General features: G+C 46.7%; 1 protein-coding gene across 1 annotated transcript in view; it reads right to left on the bottom strand.

The window, feature by feature from the left end:
• Positions 1 to 12,244, bottom strand: part of TNFSF15 (TNF superfamily member 15) — a 15,738-nt gene extending 3,494 nt beyond the window's left edge. Inside the window, exons 1-3 of the mRNA XM_077769922.1 lie at positions 12,009 to 12,244; positions 1,667 to 1,709; positions 881 to 928 (exon numbers count right to left, since the gene is read on the bottom strand). Of these exons, the coding sequence (XP_077626048.1) occupies positions 881 to 928; positions 1,667 to 1,709; positions 12,009 to 12,230 (313 nt within the window). The 5' untranslated portion in view covers positions 12,231 to 12,244. The remainder of the gene's footprint in view (positions 1 to 880; positions 929 to 1,666; positions 1,710 to 12,008) is intronic.
• Positions 12,245 to 19,091: the final 6,847 nt, after the last annotated feature.

Genomic DNA, 19,091 nt, shown 5'->3' on the forward strand with positions numbered 1-19,091 from the left:
AGCCGCAGATCCCCATTCGGTAGGAAGAGGGGTGACATGTCCACATTCGGCTGCTAGGAAAATCCTGCTCAGTTTGTTCAAACTGTCCCATTCTGAAAGGCAAGTGGTAAGTGACTGGTGACTTGGCATCTCTCTGGTCCTAATCCTCACTCAGGACTCACCACAGACATTTTCCTCTTGGGCAAACAGTAAGATGCATGTCTTGGGCCTCAGGGATAGCCCCCTGTGGGTTGCAAACTTTCTTATAGGTCAGGAGACTACACTTGCTTTTAACTCTCTAGTCTGTCAATGGGGTTTTTATGCATATTTGTGCCTTGTCTTGTTCTTTTCCCTGGAGTCTTTGAGGTATATGCACCTCTGGGCATCCGATGCCAGCAACTTCAACACTAGGCTTGGGAAACTGATATTGGTGATATTATGAGGCTGCTCTTAATCTCTTCACATCAACAAAAATTCTTTGTCAACATCTTCCTTGAATGTAAATGGCCAACCACTTCATCCTGAATAGGGTACAGATGGACTTGAGAAGTTTAACAACTCAGAGGAACTTTTATCTTCGACTAGATTCAAAATTATGTGAATCTCTGAGTCTGAGAGAAGCCATTTCTGAGTGACTGAGGGTGTGAATGAAAGAGAGAGACAGAACAGCAAGGAGGAGGGTCGGTAGAATCTGAAAGAAAATGCCCGAGGGTCATGGGCCTTTGGACCTCTTAAGGGATGGAGATATCTGAGAACCTTCAACTGAGAGGGGAAGTCTGTTACCAAGGTGTGTGGTTTTGGGTTTGAAGCTCCTAGAATGACTTTGGGCAAATCCTCTGAAAGAAATCTTGGGCGCATGGCCCATGCATGGTCCCCTGGAAAACACACCGGGGAGAAATACCTGTCAGATGTGCCCTTGGCTTATCCCCACCAGCTCCAGGAGATGCATCTGTAAGGAAAGGAGAAAGATGCTTTGTGTGAGTTAGAGTGTGACCGGAGTGAAGACAGTATTTTTGGAGTTGCATGGTGCCTGCCACTAGAGAGAAACATTCTTCTCCCTCAGCTTGGCCCCTTGTAGACTGTTGTTGTTTCTCCAGGGACAGAGAGGCCTCAGGAGAAAGAGTCTTGAACACAAATGAATCTTGGCTCATAACTTTGGGCAATTTTCTAACCTGTCCAAGACGCTGTTTTCTCATCTCTAAGATGGGCACATCAACTCCTATCATGAATGGAGCGTGCTGAGCATGATTCCTGGCACACGGTCTAGGCTCAGTAAACTCACATCGCCCTTCCCTCCCTGCTACTGCTTTAGGGGGAGCAAATGGACCGTATGCAAGGTCCCTTTAACCATATTAACCATATCCATTGATGGGTGGCCTAACAAATGGGATAGGGAGTGGGTGGGACATTGTTCTAATACTTTTATAGGAAATTACTGATTTAATCCACACTAATCTGACATGGTAGGTACCATTTTAACCATTCTCACAGATGAGTAAACTGAGGCAGAGGCCATCAACTCCAAAGGTCATGAACTTGGCCACAGCACCATTTTGTCTTTTTAGTGACCAGGGAGGAACCTCACTTCTCCTCTAGGTTTACATCCCTCTGAACCTCCTGCATACCCAAACTACTAGATAATGCCCCGTTCCCCACAAGAAAAGGCATCAGATATGAACACACTTACAAGCTCGCTGATGTGAAGGTCCAAACTCCCGCCCTTTTGGAGTCTATTGGGAAGGAAAGATATGATTCAGACAAACCTGTGATTCTTTCGTCTCCCAACCCCACAGCTGCCTATAGCAAAGGCCTGGTTAAGATGCTGCTGCCGCCCAGCCTGGGCTCTCCGGAATAAGGGACATGGCAATGGGAATACTTGATTGAGGGGAATCTCATGCCCAAGCTCCCCCCTTTCCTCCTCTAGCAGCCTGATGACCTTCTCTCTCCTATGACTTTGAAGTTCTGTCCTAAGAGCTTTCCCTGTTCTGTTCCAGGACACTCTGACATCTGTCTAGGCTTATATTATTTGAACAAATGGTGGCACTTGTTTCATTTTCTCTCTTCCACCATGATCTAAAACTTGGAACTATTTTTAAATTTTTAAAAGTTTATTTATTTATTTTGAGAGAGAGAGAGGAGAGAGAGAAAGAGAGAGAATNTTCTGTTAATGGCACCATGACTGCCTCCCCTCTTACCAGACTTGAAATTCGCTGCTTTCTTTTTCCAGCAAACCCAAGCTGCCGCTTCTATTTCTCAGCTTTTCTCATTTGTGCCACCCCTCCAGGCCTTAGCATACTGTTCTCCTGGATTCTCCCGTGAGCCTCTTAACTGGTCCATTTGCATCTGGTTTTCCTCTTCTCAAAATCACCTCCTCTCCTGCTCTGAGTGCTCTTTCTACAACCTCACTGTACTGGGACACAGTTCTGTTCATACACCTTCGGGGGTTCCCCATGGTCTTCAAGACACAGGCCCAACTACTTCTCTTGGCTTGCGAGGTCCCAGTTGACCACCCCATTCTTGGGACCCGCTCTTTACTCCTCTCCAAGACCTCTGTGCTCCAGCCATGAGAGGCAACCACAGTGAAGGACTCAAAGGGCTTGAAAAATCCAGTAAGCGTAGCCACTACCTGTTGAATGACTAGTGGCACTGAACTATGTTTAACCCTTCACACACATTATCTTCTTCCACTTGGCAATGACTCTTAAGGTAGATGCTTTTCATATTCTTATTTGCAAATGGGGCTCAGTCAGGTTAAGTAGCTTGCCCAATGCCTCACACCTGGAAAGTGAAGAAATAGGATTTTAACCCAGCCCAATCAACTCCAGAATCTCTAGCCCCAGGCTATTGCACTTCCCACTTCCGGACAAGGTCCCCATCTGGTGAGGTGGATGGATAAGTACCAGCAGTTCCATGCACTGTGAGAGTAGGGGAAGCACAGAGTTCAGAAAACAGGAACCTGGCCCAGAACTGGGGCAATCAGGGGAAATTACCTCTGAAATGAGTCTTACATGTCCCACAGGTATTAGCCAGGTGATAAAAAGTAATGACCATTCCAGAAGAGGCCACCAACTTGTGCCAGCGTAAGGAGGCCCAGCAGAGCATGGGAGCAGCTGGGAAACTACAAGGAGTTTTGCTGCCAAATGAACCTATTATATACATTTAGCACAGAGGCGTGAGCAGAGTGGCTTTGGGAAACCCAAGCCCAGTTGATGTGACTACTTGTCCAGCATCAATAACTTTGACAGGCTNGCAGCCTAGAAATGAGCTCATTCTGTAGCCTGTTTCCTTATTTGCTGTTGTCAGAGCTGATAAAGAATCGGTCTGTGACGAGGCAGAAAACTGAAGGTGAACTCAGAGAGAATTGGGGAGAGCACGGTTGCGTCCTCTCGTGTACGAAACGGTACTGCCCTTGCTGGTCCTCTGCTTCGTTCAGCTCTCTGCTGAGAAATCTTCTTGAACATCTGCTTGTTTTCGTCCAAGCAGATGCTCCACCAAGAGACTGGAACATTCCTCTTGGCCCAGAGTCTTGTTGCCATCAGCCTGTATCTGTGACGTGAACACATTTCCCTACTGGCTGTGCTGGATTTCTATAACTGGGGCACACATTTATTCTCATGTATGGTTGAACATGGTTGGGTTTCGGTGGCCTAGAATCGGCCATTCATCTGGAGCCTGTGACAGGGCCAGTTGGCAGATGTCAAAGACCTCAACAGTCCAAGAGTCCCCAAGAACATCAGCTGTGACTCTCTTTCCAAGAACCACACCTAAAGCTTTCCATTGCTGCTTCTCTTAATAGTGACACTCTCACGGGAGAAAGAGTTTTGTGATGGGAGGCAGGAACGAATGAAGAGGAGATTTGAGACAAAGAACTAGTAGCTCATTTGGGAAAAGGTTCGTGCATCTGAGCCGGTTCCACGCCAGATCTCAAGATGGCTACCGACAACACCAGGCCCGGAAAAGTCCCTAGTGGCTCCAACCCTGACTCCTCTCCATCGCTTCTGTGTTACCCTGGGGTACCAGGGAGACAGCTTGTGAGGGATGCAGTGTTATCTTCCAAATTTGAATAGGCACAGAGTCCAAGAGCATCCCAGGGGAATGTGATTTATTCTCTTGTAAATGCCTTCTCACACCACTGGCTGAGGACCAGGACGCCATTGCTTTCTCTTCCTAAGTGTTTATCACTCCCTGAAGGGATATTATTATTTGCGTGCTAATTGCTTTTTGCTCTCCAGTGCAAGTCAAGCTGCCTGTGGGCAATGACCTACTCCATCTGTCTCTTGCTCACCACAAGATTCCTGGTGCCTCAGACAGTGCCTGGTACTTCGGCTGGATTATCCAAAGAGCAAAATATGCTGTTGCTCAGACATCAGAAAGATAGGAAGAAAAGAGAGCCAAGAGATGGAGCAAGGTGTAGCTTCTGTGACTTTAGCCTGAGTTTTGCAATCCAAAAAACTAAGAAAGAGACCTTTTATATTTTAGAACACATGCCGAGTTTTGAGTTTTTGTTTAAATAAAACACAGTTAATTCAAGAGTTGGATGGCCCATCGTCTTTTAGTCCTGGAGCCTCCAAAGGTTTCCATCGGGCTCTGCTGGCAGCATAGTCATAGCTCCAGAAATGTGTGTTGAAGGTTGTGAGTTTTGGCCAGTAGTCAGAAGCAGAAAAGGCAAATGTGTCTGCCTTTGGGGATTCATATTAATGGAATGTGCGACACCTGTGGCCACCAGCATTTATGGACCCAAGCAAAGCAAGCTGGTGCTTTTCACCCTTTAGTTCCTATAGGTCAGGGGATTTTCCCCTTCGTTTGATTTTCTCTCTTTTCTTCTCAGTTTTTTTTTTTCTTTGTATGCTGATTGGTAATTCCTGACACAAACTAACCATAACCTATTGCTGTAAGCATTTTTGGAATTACTCTAATACTCCAACGAGGGAAGAAAGAAGGATGGAGGAAGGGAGATGACTATCTAGTTGAGTGCTCAGGATACGCGGTCCTGTATTGGTGTTTACATGTGTTTCTTGTCTACCACTCCAGTTACTCTCAAAGAAGGGCATTACCTTTTTTGAAAAAATTTTTTTAATGCTTAGTTATTTCTGAGAGAGAGGTAGAGTGCGAGTAGAGGGGGAGCAGAGAGAGAGAGGGAGACACAGAATCTGAAGCAGACTCCAGGCTCTGAGCTGTCAGCACAGAGCCTGATGCGGGGCTCAAACTCAGAAACTGTGAGATCATCACCTGGGCTGAAGTCAGACACTTAACCTACTGAGCCACCCAGGCGCCCCAGGACATTACCTTTTTATAACCTTTGCAAGCCAAAGGTCAAAAAGTAAATGGAGGGTCTAGGATCTGAACTTGGAGACCAAGTGCAGACCCTGGCCTGGATCAGAAGCCCCTTCAACATTAGCTGAGTACCCACCATGGACAATGGAACCTGAAGATAGATGAGTCTTTGAGATTCTCTTATTGGCATTTCCCCAGAAAAATCCCTTGAGTGTATTTTAACTAATGACCCGTTTAGCCTTTGTCTTGTGTCCCATACCGACTGTCTAGTATAGTCATAAACAGGAAGAGATATCCATTGCCTGCCGTCATAAATGCCGCGATTGCAAAAACTCATGAACGTTCTATGACCCATAGCAGCCTCCCAGCACTTCTAGGAGAAATACACAGACAGTTGCCTCCTTGCCTTTTGCTTTTGCCTCTCTCTGTTTGTGCTTGCACGGGGATAAATCCAACCTGGAGAATGTTTTATTCCAAGGGTATTTCAATTCATTATCCTCCAAGACACACTGGTCAGGGCTTTACACACAACATGCAGAGCGGCGCGCAGCTGAGAATGTGCTATTTGCAGCCAAGCTAATGTGGAAATCTCAGCACTAGTGTTTCACGGTGGTCTGACTTTGGTATGTCACCTAACCTTGGCGAGACCCGGTGTCCCCATCCATGAAGGCAGGCAGTGATTTTTTCTTCCCAGAAGCATCGTGCTGCCCAAGAAAGACCGCACACATAAAGAGGTTATCCAATTCACCTTCCTTCTTTCTTTGGGCTCAGTAAATGTTTGTGGTACATGTTGTTGGTTCTGCATAACTTCCTTTGGGTTTTATTGCTTTGGTGGTAACACAGAAGCTAGCCTTGTGTCTGTTTACAACCAGTGAGAGATTTGGACCCTTTAGGACCTCGGGAAGGCCTCCTCCTTCTCCCAATAGATGAGGCTTCCTCCATCCACAGCTGCCTTCTGGACTTCTGCCCCTTCCTGTGCAAAGGGCTTGAGGGAATGGAGTGTACCCCCTCTCTGGCCCATTTCAAAACCCATGCTTGTTAGTGCTGTGGTTGGCTGGACCTCATTAAAGAGACCAGGCTGGGAGGTGACCTGTTGTAGCTGGACATTGTGTGGTCTGTCAGGTGACGACACAGGAGCCCACAGGGCCAGGCTTAGAATGATGTGTGTGTTGATTTTAACAGGGGAACGAAAGGATCCTGGAGTCACCAGTTCCGGGGCTGCCGTGGATATCTGGGATTCACACCCGCGGCCCGTTCCCCCTCCTTCCCTGTGGTCTCTCTGCCTGACACCCACGGCCTGACCTCGGGAGTGAGTTGGATTTCTCTTCCAGGTTTGCCAGGACTTGTGAGGCCGCAGGAGAGGCAGTGCCACTGGCTGCTCCCTGTTTTGCACTTTCCAGAGCACTTCTATTGCGACCATCTGTTTGTTTTCTCTACACAACATGGAAAAGCGATTGTCATTACTGCCGTCATTTCTGAAGAGGAAGGAGCCCGAGTGAGACCAAAAGGCTCACACTCGAGGGGGAGCAACCAGGGAAATCATGTCTGTTGAACACCAGGCAAGAGCTTCCTGACATCTTGCTGAACTCTCACTTCAGGGCTATAAAACAAGTGTGTTCACCTCCCCATGCTATAGGCAGGGAGTGGATGACTTAGGGAGGTCAGGAACCTTACGCATCCCTTCCTTTCTCTCTCTACCCAGCTAACACTTTGTGAGTGCCTTCTGTGTGCCAGGTGCAGCCAGCAGCCCCCAGGGGAAGAAGGAGACTAGCATTTATTGAGCACTTACTATGTGACAGGTACTTTTTAGGGAATCCTTGTCACATCCTCCTGACCGTGCCTCGAAATGAATGCCTTGCTGGGTTTACACCACGGGTAGAACAGCGTGATGCTTAGGAGGAACATATATGGTGAATCTGAATCCCAGTGGGCCTGTGGCTTAGATTGTCTAAGCCTCAGTTTCGTCATCTCTAAATGATGGAGATGATGATAAATGGAGATAATAGTAGCACTTTCTTTCCTCGCTGTGGAGTCACAAGGACTGAGATGATGCATTTAGTAATAATAGCAAACGCATCATACGGGTTTACATGCCAGACACCAGGCTAAGGGCTGTATCGGCACGATCTCCTTTACTCTTCTCGAAACCTTAGATCTGAGGAAGCTTAGGATGGTGTCTGGTGCATAATGAGTTGTTAGGGTTCGCAGATGTGATGTGGTGGAGCCACGGCATTCCCTCGAGCCTGTGCAACTCTGAGGCCTCGGTTGGCCTTACCATGGGGTCCTGTGGGTCTGAATGGAGACCAGAGCTGGGGCGTGCGTCAGGGGCAGGCGCGGAGGGGAGAGGCGAGCAGCGAACAAGGGCTAGGAGTCTCTTGCAGGGGTTTTCAGGAAGGGGTGGAAGGAAGGTTGTAGGGAAGCAAGAAGAATGTGGGGACTGTGTGGGGATTCCAGAAGAGAACCTGGAGGGGAAGGACAGAGAGAGTGCAGGGTTGCCGTCCAAAGAAGCAACGCCTCTATGGCGTCCTTGGTGATTTATTGCACAGTTCTGTTTGCCCCCCGGGGGGGCCGGGCTGGGACTGAGCCCGCATGGCACATTCTGCCAGGCCTGGGGTACAGACCCTGTAGGTGCCAGAGTGGTGGCTGGGGAAGAGGGAGGCCTGGCCTCAGGGCACGTAAGGCCCAGCATGGGGGCTCACAGACCCAGCCCGAGGGCAATGGAGGCCACTAAGGGCCCAAGAAAGCCCAGGCCATGGTCCAGGCAGCCAGGTAAGGACTGAATCGGAGTGTGGGTTGAGGGTGCAAGACCAGGGTGGAGAAGGAGGCAGGGAGATAGCTCACAAATATCAGCGACCAAGAAAGTTCCTCCAGGGTCAAAACCTGCCCTCTGGCCTGGAGATGGCAGATTCCAGAGTGGGCGGGGAAGCTGCCCTGAATGATACAATTTCCATGAGCAGGAAGTTCCCTGGTCATAATAATAATAACAATAATTGCTACCATTTACTAATCTCTCACCTCCTGCCAGACACCTTAAATACTTCATTTCTAAGTATCCCATGTCCCACACAAGGAGCCTGAGGCCCGTGGAGGTTAGGTAACACAGCCAAGAGGTGTCTAGGCAAGAATTTACACCGAGTTTTTCCAAGATGCAAATCTACTTGGCATTTTCCAGGTATCCAATGGCCCTAAAGCATTTTACTATCTCTCTATACATTTTGAACAAAAGGGTGTAAGTTTAAAAATGCTTCTCTCTCTTACTTGCTGCCCAGCGGCCCAAGTCCTCAAGCTAGATGCTGCTAAAGCTAATAGTGTCTTATCTTTTTCCCGAGAGGGTCTATACACTTATAAATGCACGCATAAATATGAATATACATATTTTCCGAAAATGAATGTCTCCTCCTATTCTATACATTGCTATGTACATTTCCCCCCACTTAATGATACATCTTGGAGAAATTCTCCATCCTTACACAGAGAGATGTCTCATTATTTTTTTTCAGTTTTTTTTTTAATGTGTATTTGTTTGAGAGAGAGAAAGAGAGAGAGAGAGAGAGGGAGAGAGTGCAAGTGGGGAGGGGCAGAGACAGAGGGAGAGAGAATCCGAAACAGGCTCCAGGCTCAGAGCCGACAGCACAGAATTCAACACGGGGTTTGAACCCACGAACGTTAAGACCATGACCTGAGTCAGATGTTCAACTGCCTGAGCCACCCAGGTGCCCTGAGATGTTTCAGTTTTTAGAAACAGTGGCCACTGCAGTTTTTATCCCTGCATGGAGCACACGATTGATGTCATATTTGTGGACACGCCCCCTAAAGTAGTTATCCCAGATCTTTTCAAATCTGACTTTGATCTCTGCTCTGCAAATTTACCTGGGTTAAGGATTTTGTCACTTTGGATCTTTCCTTACGTAGCCCCTGCAGGGAGAGTCCGGTTTAAAATACATGTATTTTACCAGGTTTGGTAACTATCTTTGCTGCTACTAATAAAAACCTGGAACATTCCTACATCCTTCGCTAATGCTTTTCTGTAACTGCCGGGGGCCTGGCACGGTTGTGGAGATCACCATCACAGTAAGGGTGTGTGGGTCTCCCCACATTCCTGCACTCATCTTATTAGTGCTGCCAGAGGGTTGACGTCCGTATCCTCTTTTGGTAGAAAAGGAAACAAGTTCAAAGAAATGAAACCACATTCCTTTTCTTCCCCAGCCAGAGGTGGCTGAGCTGGAATTCAAACTCGGGTGTCTACGAGCCGTGACATTTCACAGTTCTGCCCACTCATGCTCTCCCCGGTGACCTCGTTTTCCCTCCTGAACCCTATCTTCCATCTTTCCTGAGCTGATTATTCTCCATTAGCCCAGTAGGATCCCCCTCTTTGCCCTTCCCGCACCTGCCCAGCGTCCTACGAGGCTGTCTTCTGGGCACTCTTGCTTCCTGAATCTTTTGAGCCTGACTTCCAGTCTGGCCAGTGGGATGGGAGGCAGGGAGCAGAGAGTGACCAGTTCTCCTGCCCTTTTTCCTGTTCCCTCCCTGCTGTCTGGCAAATCAGGCTCCACGTAGCCCTCAGCTCCTCCAGCCAGCCCTCTCCTATGTTTTCATTCTCCTTGGGTTCCCCTAAAACTGCTCCCTCCATTTGCTCCTTCAGGCCAAGAGGCGATGACCAGCTTCCCATCGTTGCTAACCTCACAATGTTTCTGCTTCTCAGGGACGAGACTCTTCTTTGAACCTTTTCCAAACTCCTTAAACATTCTTCTTTAAACTCTCTCGTTTGAATGGGCCAGGTGTTTCTTTTCAGGACTCCGATTGCTACATGTGCCCAGGCCTCACCCATTTCCCTTTCTCTTCTTCTGACGCACCAAGAAGTTGGATAGCCTGGCCAAACCACAGCGCTAACAGTCTCTGCTCTCCAGGGAGATTGGCTTACGTATCACAGAATGCAATATTAGCCTTTTCCTTTCTTGAGGACCAGTGATAGGACAGGCACTCATGCCTTCCCTTGGGGGCCTCCCTGGGCAGTGACAGCTCGTGTCTCAAGCTCTCTTCCTGACAGAGCAAGTCAGTGGCCCCTGTGGACTGTGGCGTTCCGCCACCGAGGGGTGGTGACTGGCTTCCCACCGTTGCTAACCCCAAGGTGCTTCTAGAGCAACAAAGGTGCTCTTCAGCATCTGCCAAAATAGGGGACCTCAAGGCATCATTTTAGGCAGAGGCACTGTTTCCTTGTAGAACTCCGGAGAGTTCGGGTTATTGGAGGTCTCTCAATGCCTCCTTCTGGAACAACTGTCTCTTTCTGGCTAGAGAAAGACAGAATCCCAGAACACCTACTAGGTGCTCTGGTTTGGCTTCGTAGGAATCAGCTCCGTGGGGGTCACAGCCTGACCTCCCATGCCTTGAATTTCTTCTCTAACATGAACACCATTTCCAGGTTATCTGCATATTTCTACGCTTTCTGAACGATGGCATGTGACTGTGGGCCCTGCTGCCTGAGTCAAGGTCTGTTTGCTGTCTCCTAGGGGGTGGTGAGAGTTACATATTAGCTCTCTGCTGGTGTTCCTGCTCTGAAGCCAGCCAGCATTGCTTAGAAGACAGATTTCCAGGTAAACGAATTGAAAAGCCTGTCTTCTCCTCTGGAATATAATACTTTTGACTGAAATGAAATCAGTCATCACAGATTATGCAGGAGTACTTTTTTATTTTTTTATGAAAGGATATGATTTGAATGACACTTTCTTTAGTCTTTAAGGTCTTTGATGTTCCTAGTCCAGAGTTGTAAGTTTCCCCTTGATACCGGTACCCACCCCACTTGCCACGAGTGCTCTCCCTACATCTTATTTTCATTTTTGGCTAAAATCCTCTACCCTGAGCCCCCAGCAAGATGTGAGAGATAGAGAACCAGGCAAGAGGTTCTTTCTTGGGGCATCTGGGTGGCTCAGTCGGTTAAGCACAGGATTTCCGCTCAGGTCATGATCTCACGGATCGTGGGTTCAAGCCCCACGTCCGTCTCTGTGCTGACAGCTCAGAGCCTGGAGACTGCTTCAGATTCTGTGTCTCCCTCTCTCTCTGCTCCTACCGTGCTCCTGCTCTGTCTGTCTATCTCTCTCAAAAATAAATAAACATTAAAAAAAGAGGTTGTTTCTTGAGCACTGAGAAAGAATATTTCTAAACCCAAGAAAGGGGGTTGATTAAATAGATTATAGCACAGGCATATAATATACAAGAATATAATACAACCATCTATACCATCATACTGCTGTGAACTTACTAAAAATAAATAAAATCATAACATATTAGGAGACTCAAAATAATCTGTTAAAAAATACAGAATCATATACCCCAAACATCAATAGTGGTCACCTCGATGTGATTATGGGTAGTGATCATTATCTTCTTTTCCTTATCTGTGTTTTCTAACTTTCTTCAATGACACATGTTAGTTATGTAATTTAAGGAGGTTTTGTGGGGTTTTTTTTTTTTTTAGCAAAGGAATATTCCCCACTATTCATCATAGTATACTATGATTATCATGATCCAAAACCATGTTATTGGAAGTTGTTCCCTTATAAACAAAGAGGGACAATTCGTCTCCCGGAATTATTGAGGATAGACACCTGATTGGACCTCTCTGCCCCTCCCATGCTGTTCCCTCCGCACGGGGAAGCGGGGATGGGGTCGGGGGTGGGGGGGCAGAGGGGTTCAAGGAGTCTGTCCATGGCTGGCAGGTGCCTGCATCAGGTCGGCGGATGAGGGTAGAAACTGCTTACCTGGAACACACAGGTGTCTCCCTGGGCCCGGAGCTGGCCCACAAGCAGATAGGTGGTGAGTCCTGCCAAGATGGGGAGCGACACCAGGCAGCAAGTGAGAGGCCAGCCTGCGCCGCTCCTGGCTGCCAGCCTGGCTCTGGCCTTGGGCGTGTAGCTGCCTTCCTCAGGCAGCATTTCCACACTGGCCGTTTCCCCGAAGCCCAGCCCCAGATTCTCTGCCATGCTCCTGCTCGTCCTGGAGCCGGATCTGACTCCCCCTGGGCAGAGAGACCCCCCATTAAATAGAAGGCAAGCTCTCACAGTGGGTGCATTAATCACTGCCTACTCCACCCCCTGGCCTCTACCCTCCCCCTTCCACAACACCCTGGGCCCCGCCCTGCGAGGGAATGCACCGCCTACAACAGAAACCAAGTCTGGGTTGAGAAAAAAAAAAAAAGAAGAAGAAGAAAGCTTTCCCAAGCGTATTTAGTATTTATATACAGTGTGCTCATGTGCTTCTTCCTTCGTTTACAGAAGGAAGTGAGGAAAGTCCCTGGAGGAGGAGAAAAAGAATCCATCAAGGCAGTGGGCGGGGTGAATTAAAATATAGCTGTTCCCAGCGCTGGAGGCCCGCCAGCCATGCCAGTCTGGGGAGTGCGCCGCTCCTGGAAGTGAAAGTGAAGGCCGGGGAGATGTGTGGTGTGGCTTGCAGACTGGGAAATAGAAATCGCATTTGCATCACCGCTGTGCAAAGTGCTGGCAAGCCCTCTGCAGTTTTGAGCTTCACAGGAGCCCATTCTTCTTGCACAGTCAGAAAAACCGAAGTTCTGGAAAGTGAAGGCACTTGCTTTAGGTCATCCAGGGATTAGGAAGATGGTCTAGCCCCTCACCCTTTGGGGTTCTTGCCTCTACCACACGTCCACCTGTGAATGGAAAGTGCATACCTAGCCTGAGTTGACCAGTCGTCTAAGCAAAGAGTATGAGGTCATAAAGGTGACTGCCCACCAGGAGAGGACATTGACTTCTCTCTTCTCTGATTAGTTCCAAGTTGATTGAGCACAAGTGATAGATAGGCAAGCCCACGGTTGGGTGTGTATGGGGCCCACAACATGTAATAAAGGCGAACATTTATTAAACATTTCCTTTGTGCCAGTCACTGTTCTAAGGGAGTTAAAGGTATCAATGAAATTATTTGATCCTGAGATAACCTTTTGACTTAGTCATGTTATGATTACCACTTGACAGATAAGGAAATGGAAGCATAGGATGGCGACTCAGGTAGGCTGGCCCCAAAATGTCGTAATCATGGTGCTATACTGCACGTGTGCACGTACACAGATACCCACGCCCAGTGTGCCCAGCAAGAGGCCATCCTTCCAGTTAGGGGCTGGGGAAGCTTCTGGAGAAAAGGCTGGTGTTAGAACTAGGCCTTGAAGCTTAAGGAACGTGACATTGGAGAAGACTAGAAAACTCTGAAGAAAGATGGGTAATAGAAATAGGAAAGCTTACGGATGTCCTGTGGCAAGTGGTGGAAACCAGCCTGCCTAGCACCTCCATTCAGATGCTACTTCTGTTTATTTCACAGCATGATCCTTGTGGGCTACTTGCAGAGGTGTTTCATGACCTGCCCACCATCACCCCTCACCAATGTCCAGCCTCATCTCTTACTATTTTCCCCAAGCTGCAGTTCTCCCAAATGCATGATGGGTTAGGGCACTGTAACACTTGTTCTTTCCTCCACTGTGACAGCTTCCAATCTTGTCCCTTCACATAACCATGCTCCCCTATTTACACTTTGTATTAAAACCTTTTCCTGCATCCCTTGCCTCCAAGATCGGGTGTTCATCTATGTCTTTATAGCTTCCTATTCTTCTCTTATCATAGAATATTTCATAGTAAACTATGGTTGACTACTTTTCCATCACCCCCATTAAATCATCAGATATAGGAGGGTAGGTACCAGGACACATCCCTTCCCTATGGCTGTAGCTCCTAATGTAATAATGGTCATAACTGACATCTATTGACATAAACATCTGACACATTTCCAAAGAATCCCAGCAATGGATGATTTTTATGTCCCTTAATTACCCATTCTTGGCTTAGCAAACCAAGTAAGAAACTTTTCTTTGAGACCAACTTAAATCTTTCCCATTGTAACTTTAAACACACAATCACACTTACTACTGGATCATCTTGGAGGAGTTTACAAATGTGTTCTTATTCTTGTATTTCTTTTTTAGAAACTTGGTATGCTTAATCAGACCAGGGTCTTAAAAGTGTTAACTGTATGGGTTCACAGGAAGAAGTATGTACTCTCACCCACAAGATCAAAAGGCCTGAAAAGGTGAGGAAGACTACAAACACCAGACCGAGGATCTGAAGGTGTGGGTTTTAGTCCCTCAGCTGTGTGACCTTGAGAACTCTAGCAGACCCGCCTCACGTTACTGTACCTGGCTATCTACAAAACCCAGTAACTAAGCTTGTGATACATCTGTTTAAAGTAAGATTCAATGGATTCTGAGTTTGTGCCCCAAGGAATGTCCTCTGAGACGAGAACAAGAGTGTTAGGGCCTGGACCTATGGACATCTGTTTGAGGTGGTTGTAGACATAGATTTACATGTAGTGGCAAGAAACAAAACAGAGAGATCCTGCATGCCCTTGACTCAGTTTTCCCCAAAGGCAACATCTTGCATAACCAGAGCATAACATCACTACCAGGAAATTGACATTGACATTTATATTCAGATTCTATGCATTTGTGTAGACCTATTTAGTTTCTTTTTTTTTTAATATACAGTTTATTGTCAAGTTGGTTTCCATATTTTAGTTTCTGTGTAGTTTGTCACACGTGCAGATGTGTGTGATGGTCACCATAGTGAAGACCCAGCAAAACGCCATCTCCAGGACCCCCCATGCTATGATGTACAGCCACTGCTACCACCCTCCTCCTCTTTTAATCTCTGGCAGCCACGAGTCTGCCCTCCAACTCAATAATCATGTTATTTCATAAATGTTATATAAATGGAATCATGTAGTCTATATACTTTTGAGATGGGGTTTTTTTCCCACTCAGCACAATTTCCTTGAGGTCCATCCAAGTCATTGCATGATCAATGGTTCATTTCTTTTGATGGCCACGTGGTATTTCATGGTAGGAATGTAGCATGGTTTGTTTCGCCAGTCGCCCACTGAAGGACTTTTGGGTTATTTCCAGGATTGACTTATTTATTAACAAAGCTGCCATGAATATTGGTGTACAGGTTTTTGTGTGAATATGGCTTCATCTCATTTCTGGTATAAATGCCCAGAGCGAAATTGCTGGGTCATAACAGTAGGCATCTGTTTAGTTTTGTAAGGAACTCTCATACCCTCTTTTCTAGAGTGTTGGTATCATTTTGCTTCCCACCAGCAATGTGTGAAAGAGCCAACATCCTTCTCTGCACTCTCTCTCCAGCATTTGGTGTTATCACGATTTCTCCTTTTAGCCATTCTGGTAGGTGTCTGGTGCTATCTCACTGTGGTTTTACTTTGCATTTCCCTGACGGCTAACAATGTTGAACATCTCTTCATGCACTCATTTGCCTTCTGTAACCTGTTTGATGATACAGACATCTGTTTGGGCTGCTAAAATCACTTCTCGTTTCCTTCTTGATTCTCTCTCAGTGGATTCCAAGGCAGCAGGTAAGTCACTTATCGAGAAATAATGAGTTATTGTCCCTGAGTGCCAGCCATGTGCAAGAGAGTGTTCTGGGTCCTGGGAGTAAAGCAGTGACAAGAACAGACAGCAATCCCTGTTGTCATGAAGCTGATGTTCTAGTGGAGTGAGATGGCCAGTAAATAAAAGAAATAAGTTAAGCATATTAGATGCTCTTGGAGCTTTAGGGGGAAAAAAAAAACCCAGAAAGGGAGATAGGCAGTTACTTTAATTATAGTTTAATGTCGGGTGGTGATAAAAACCCTCCTTTGCTGAGACCAGATGCTTGGATAAAGACCTCAGATGAAGGGAAGGCATGGGTGTCTGGTAGCAGACTGCTCCTGGCCTTGGAACAGCTGTGTTTCAGGAGCATCAGGGTGGCCAGGGAGACTGGAGCAGTGAGTGAGGAAGAGACCAGGGGCAACGAGGTCAGGGCAGTATCAGAGAAGGCTGGCCATGCGGGGCTTCTGGGCAAGGGTAGGACTTGGCTCTTGTTCAATGTGGTGGGGAAGGTCTGGAATATGTAGGGCAGAGGAGTGGCAGGTTCTGCTTTAGTTTCATAAAAATTTCCTGGCTGTTGTGTCAAGAGTAGCTCAAAGGAAGGGTGGAATCAGGGAGACCAGTTGGGAAACTATTGCAACAATCTAGGTGAGGCAAGATGGTGGATTGAACAGGGTGGTGACAGTGAGGGTCACCAGAAATGGTGGGTTCCATATATATTTTGAAGTACAGCAAATATAACTTCTCATCCAGTTGGATGTAGGGTGAGAGAGAAAGAGAAGAGAAAAGTCTGGGTCCAAGGTACTTGGTTGGAACATTGGAAGGATTGAGACGCTACTGGTGGAGATAGGAAAGGAAGCGTGAGAGCTCAGATCAGGATGCGCACCATTTAAGGTGACTTTTAGACAACCAAGCAGAGGTGACATTACAAGGAGGCAGTGGATGATAAGTCTGAGGTCCCAGGCAGAGGCTTGAGTGGAAAATTAAACTGAGAATCTTTCTTGACAGAGCAACCATCACATATTACTCTAAACTGAAGATTCTTCTTGATTACAGGTCCTTAATTTCTTAAGTCAATATCTTTGGTGCCAGGTTTTGGAAAAGCATGAAGTTTAGCTATATGAAATCACCATTATCTGCTCAGCTTTGACCTACAATAATAATAATAACATATGGCTCACCTGAATAATACCCTCCACATGCCTTATATTACATAACACTCTCAGTGGGGTTTGAAATAACACCCTATAATCAAGCACAGAAGTATTTCTGCAGCCCAACACACTCACGCTGAGTGGGAGAGCTAAAGACTACACACACACACACACACACACACACACACACAAACGCCCTTTCAACTCAGCTTTTGCTGTCATGTGCATTATAACAACTTTCAGATTTTTAGAGCTTTTTGGATTTTGGACTATACAGCACGTGGAGTTGAAATAGGCCAATAAGTGGAAGGTACTGAGAGGCATATTTCAACTCAACTTTATGACTATGTCAGTGCTATTCCATGACTAATCACACATGCTTCTAAAGGCGGGAGCTGTGTGTCCCATGAATGCACACGGGACCCGAACAACCACTTACCGGGCATATTTTAGAGGAAATTCCATTACTAGAGAGACGGTGAGAGCTGGTGTCTTTTACGCTCTTGGTCTCACTGAGACAAAAATGACTGTAAATCATATCCAGCTTCACGCCTCAGTCTTCCCATCGGCAGAATGGGATGCGACCATGGAGCTGACCTTTGCGATTGCCGAGGATGCTTCCGGTGTTAATGTGTTCAGGGGTTCTACCCTCCTCTGTGTCTTCTCTTTGTCCACTGCTTGTCCCCTCCACCCTTGTTTGCAGAGTAACCCTCTTTCAGACTGTGCCGTGGCAGTTTTCCCAGGGCATGCAATGAGTAATTAGCATGGGCAGCTGGATGGGGAGGCGGACGCTTTCCCTGTTGCTTCCCAAATTGGGAAAAGTGGTTATTTTTTTCAGGAATTACTTCTTGACATCTAAGTGTGTTTTGACTTATGCAACATCCACAGGCTTCCTGCAAGAGTGCTACTCCAGGGCAGAGTTCCACCTTCCTGGAATGGTGTCGATGGTGGCCCAGCCTCCCCTTTCTGGTTCTCTTGGGAGATGAGCTCTCTGATGAAAGAATTTTTCCGGGACTGACCCACAGCCTTCTAAGAGACAACCTAAAAAATGCAACCATTTTGAATGGAAACCTTTTTAAAACATAATTAAAGCTGTAAAACAGGTGTTTTATTTTTTCCTGATTATAAAAGTAACGTATTTTGACTCTAGGAACAAAAGAGGAGGAGGGAGGAAAACAATTATCCACACTCCCTAAACTGGGGGTTGGCAGACTTTTTCTGTAGAGGATCAGATGGTGAGTATTTTAGATTTATGAACCGAGGAGCAAAATTTAAGTTCTCGCATAGCTGGTTATAAAAACAATTTCAAAATAGGAAACCATTTTTTTTCTTTTTAATGTTTATTTATTCTTGAGAGAGAGAGAGAGAGAGAGAGACAGAGGGTGAGCAGGGGAGGGTCAGAGAGAGGGAGACACAGAATCCGGAGCAGGCTCCAGGCTTTGAGCTGTCATTACAGAACCAAACTCTGAGATCATGATCTGAGCCAAAGTCGTACGCTCAGCCAACTGAGCCACCCAGGTGCTCCCAAATGGGAAACTATTCTTAGTGCGCAGACCATACAAAGGCAGGACTGGCTGCATTTAACCTGTGGGCAGTAGTTTTCTGACCCCTGCTCTCAACTGTCCCGAAACTGGTATTGACCTTTAACAGAGGATTTCTTTCCAAATTAATTTTCTATGCTTTCCTGTCTTTTCTTTCTAGTTGTTAAACAAGGCATTACTTTATATACCCCATTTTGATTTCTGTGCATCTCACTGAAGGGCAGCATTCCAGAAAGAAAATTGTTCAGGGCTGCATAGACCTTCCTCAAATGGAAGTACTACAGTTCATTTGAACAAGTCCCACGTCAAGTGCATTTGGATTGTTTCTTATTAATTTATAAACAAAGCATAGTTTTTTGTTGTTGTTTTGTTGTTGCTGTTGTATTTTGGCTCTTGCATGGGGTCCCAGGAGGGGTATCTCTAGGGCAGAGGAGAAGAACACAGGTGAGGCCCCGTCTCTGCAGAGGTGGGACCACTGATCACCCCATCTCTGCCAGGATTGGGTATTTTCCCAAAACAACACCACCATTCGCGTTATTTAGTGGGGTGTGTACGCAGATTTAGCCATGTCTGGATAATTCCGGTCTCCACTGTGAACATCACAAAGTTTGCGTCGGGGTCCTCTGCAGCCATTGAATCATGAAGAGCAACGTGGCTCCTACATTGAGAATGCCCTCAAGTCAGGTTTTTAGAATCTTCTCTCCTTTTGTT

Source organism: Crocuta crocuta, unplaced genomic scaffold (genome assembly GCF_008692635.1).
Source record: "Crocuta crocuta isolate KB4526 unplaced genomic scaffold, BGI_CrCroc_1.0 scaffold95, whole genome shotgun sequence".
Taxonomy (NCBI): domain Eukaryota; kingdom Metazoa; phylum Chordata; class Mammalia; order Carnivora; family Hyaenidae; genus Crocuta; species Crocuta crocuta.